At 66.8% G+C, this 2,022-nt stretch overlaps 2 protein-coding genes across 2 annotated transcripts in view; one reads left to right on the top strand and one right to left on the bottom strand.

Moving 5' to 3' along the window:
- The window catches only part of VAMP8 (vesicle associated membrane protein 8), a 4,561-nt gene extending 4,047 nt beyond the window's left edge, over window positions 1-514 (bottom strand). The window contains exon 1 of the mRNA XM_014958698.1: window positions 447-514. Within this exon, the coding sequence (XP_014814184.1) occupies window positions 447-514 (68 nt within the window). The remainder of the gene's footprint in view (window positions 1-446) is intronic.
- The window catches only part of GGCX (gamma-glutamyl carboxylase), a 5,162-nt gene continuing 3,282 nt past the window's right edge, over window positions 143-2,022 (top strand). The window contains exons 1-2 of the mRNA XM_014958697.1: window positions 143-776; window positions 1,849-1,927. Coding sequence (XP_014814183.1) covers window positions 535-776; window positions 1,849-1,927 — 321 coding nt within the window. The 5' untranslated portion in view covers window positions 143-534. The remainder of the gene's footprint in view (window positions 777-1,848; window positions 1,928-2,022) is intronic.

Here is a 2,022-nt window from a genome sequence, read left to right as displayed (position 1 = left end):
GGGACGGGAGCCACGGCGGGGACGGGCACTGGGAGTGGGATGAGAGACTGGGACCGGGGTGGGCATGAGGGGTGGGATGGGCCTTGGGACTGGGATGGGCACTGGGACTGGGATGAGAGACTGGGAATGGGATGGGCATGAGGGGTGGGATGGACACTGGGATGAGGAACAGGGATGGGCACTGGGACCGGGATGAAAGACTGGGACCAGGATGAGAGACTGGGACCAGGGTGGGCATGGGGACTGGGACGGACACTGGGATGAGGAACTGGGACGGGCACTGGGACTGGCTCTGAGACCAGCAGAGGGACAGGGACTGGGATGGACGAAGGGACTGGGACAGGGACTGAGATGGGCCCAGGGACCAGGAGGGGAACCAGGGAAGGACGGGGACACGGACAGGGACAGTCAGGGGGTGGCACTGGGGTGGTGTCCAGGATAGGTACCACGATGGCAGAGGGGGATGGGCACCGAGATGGGCACTGGGGGGGTGGCACTGGGACAGGGGACACATCCCCGTAGTGAGGAGCTGGGATGGGCCTGGGGACAGCACCAGGAGGGGAGGTGGGGAGGGACGGGGACAGGGACAGGATGGCTGCGGTGCCCGCAGGGGCTCTGGGCATCATGTTGGGGTTCTGCTACCGCCTGAGCTGCGCCGCCTTCCTGGGGCCCTACTGGTACCTGCTGCTGCTGGACAAGACCTCCTGGAACAACCACTCCTACCTCTACGGGCTCCTGGCCTTCCAGCTGGCCCTGCTGGGCGCCGACCGATACGGGTGGGCACCGCTGGTGGCACCGCCACCCCCACCGCCACCACTGTCACTGCCACCACTGCCATCCCCACGCTTCCTGGGGTGTCATCAGGACCCTCCCAAGGTCACCATGGTGTTGGGTCACCCATAGGATGGCACAGGTCCTGGTGTCCTCCATGGGATGGCGTAGGCTCTGGTGTCCCCAGGGGGTGGGTGGCACAGGTCCTGGTGTCCCCCATGGCACTGGCACATGGTGGGGTGGCATAAGGATCCCCCACTGTACCATGTCTCCTTGCTTTGGGTCCCCGGGGGGTGGCACAGGTCCTGGTGTCCTCCATGGGATGGCGTAGGCTCTGGTGTCCCCAGGGGGTGGGTGGCACAGGTCCTGGTGTCCTCCATGGGATGGCGTAGGCTCTGGTGTCCCCAGGGGGTGGGTGGCACAGGTCCTGGTGTCCCCCATGGGATGGCGTAGGCTCTGGTGTCCCCAGGGGGTGGGTGGCACAGGTCCTGGTGTCCTCCATGGGATGGCGTAGGCTCTGGTGTCCCCAGGGGGTGGGTGGCACAGGTCCTGGTGTCCCCCATGGGATGGCGTAGGCTCTGGTGTCCCCAGGGGGTGGGTGGCACAGGTCCTGGTGTCCTCCATGGGATGGCGTAGGCTCTGGTGTCCCCAGGGGGTGGGTGGCACAGGTCCTGGTGTCCCCCATGGGATGGCGTAGGCTCTGGTGTCCCCAGGGGGTGGGTGGCACAGGTCCTGGTGTCCCCAATAGCACTGGGTCCCTGTGGGGTGGCATAAGTATCCCCTATGGTGCCATGTCTCCTGGCTTTGGGTCCCCAGGGGGTGGCAGAGGCCCTGGGGTGTCCTCCCCATGGCATCAGGGTCCCCCAGCCGTGGGCTCCCCGTAGGGTGACAAAAGCTCTGGGATCCCCTGTGGCACCGGGGTCCCCACGGTGCTGTGTCCCCAGGGGGTGACCCTGGTGTCCTCATGGCGCTGGGGTTTCCCTGCGGTGCCGGGTCTCCGCGTGCACGGTGTCACGTGTCCTCCATGGCACGGGGAGCAGAGGTGATGGTGACCTTCCTCCGGGGGCGTCCCCACAGGTCAGTGGACGGGCTCCTCCGTCCCCAGAAGAGGAATGCCCACGTGCCGCTGTGGAACTACACCCTGTTGCGTGCCCAGGTGGGTGCCCGGAGCCCCCTGTCCTCTGCCTGGGACGCCTGGGTCCCCTCCAGGCCCACCTCTCACCCCCTCCCCCGTCATTCTTTCCCCTTTCC

Source organism: Calidris pugnax, unplaced genomic scaffold (genome assembly GCF_001431845.1).
Source record: "Calidris pugnax isolate Ruff unplaced genomic scaffold, ASM143184v1 scaffold244, whole genome shotgun sequence".
NCBI lineage: Eukaryota > Metazoa > Chordata > Aves > Charadriiformes > Scolopacidae > Calidris > Calidris pugnax.
Note: the sequence above shows the minus strand (reverse complement) of the source record. Positions and strands in the feature narration are given on the sequence as shown.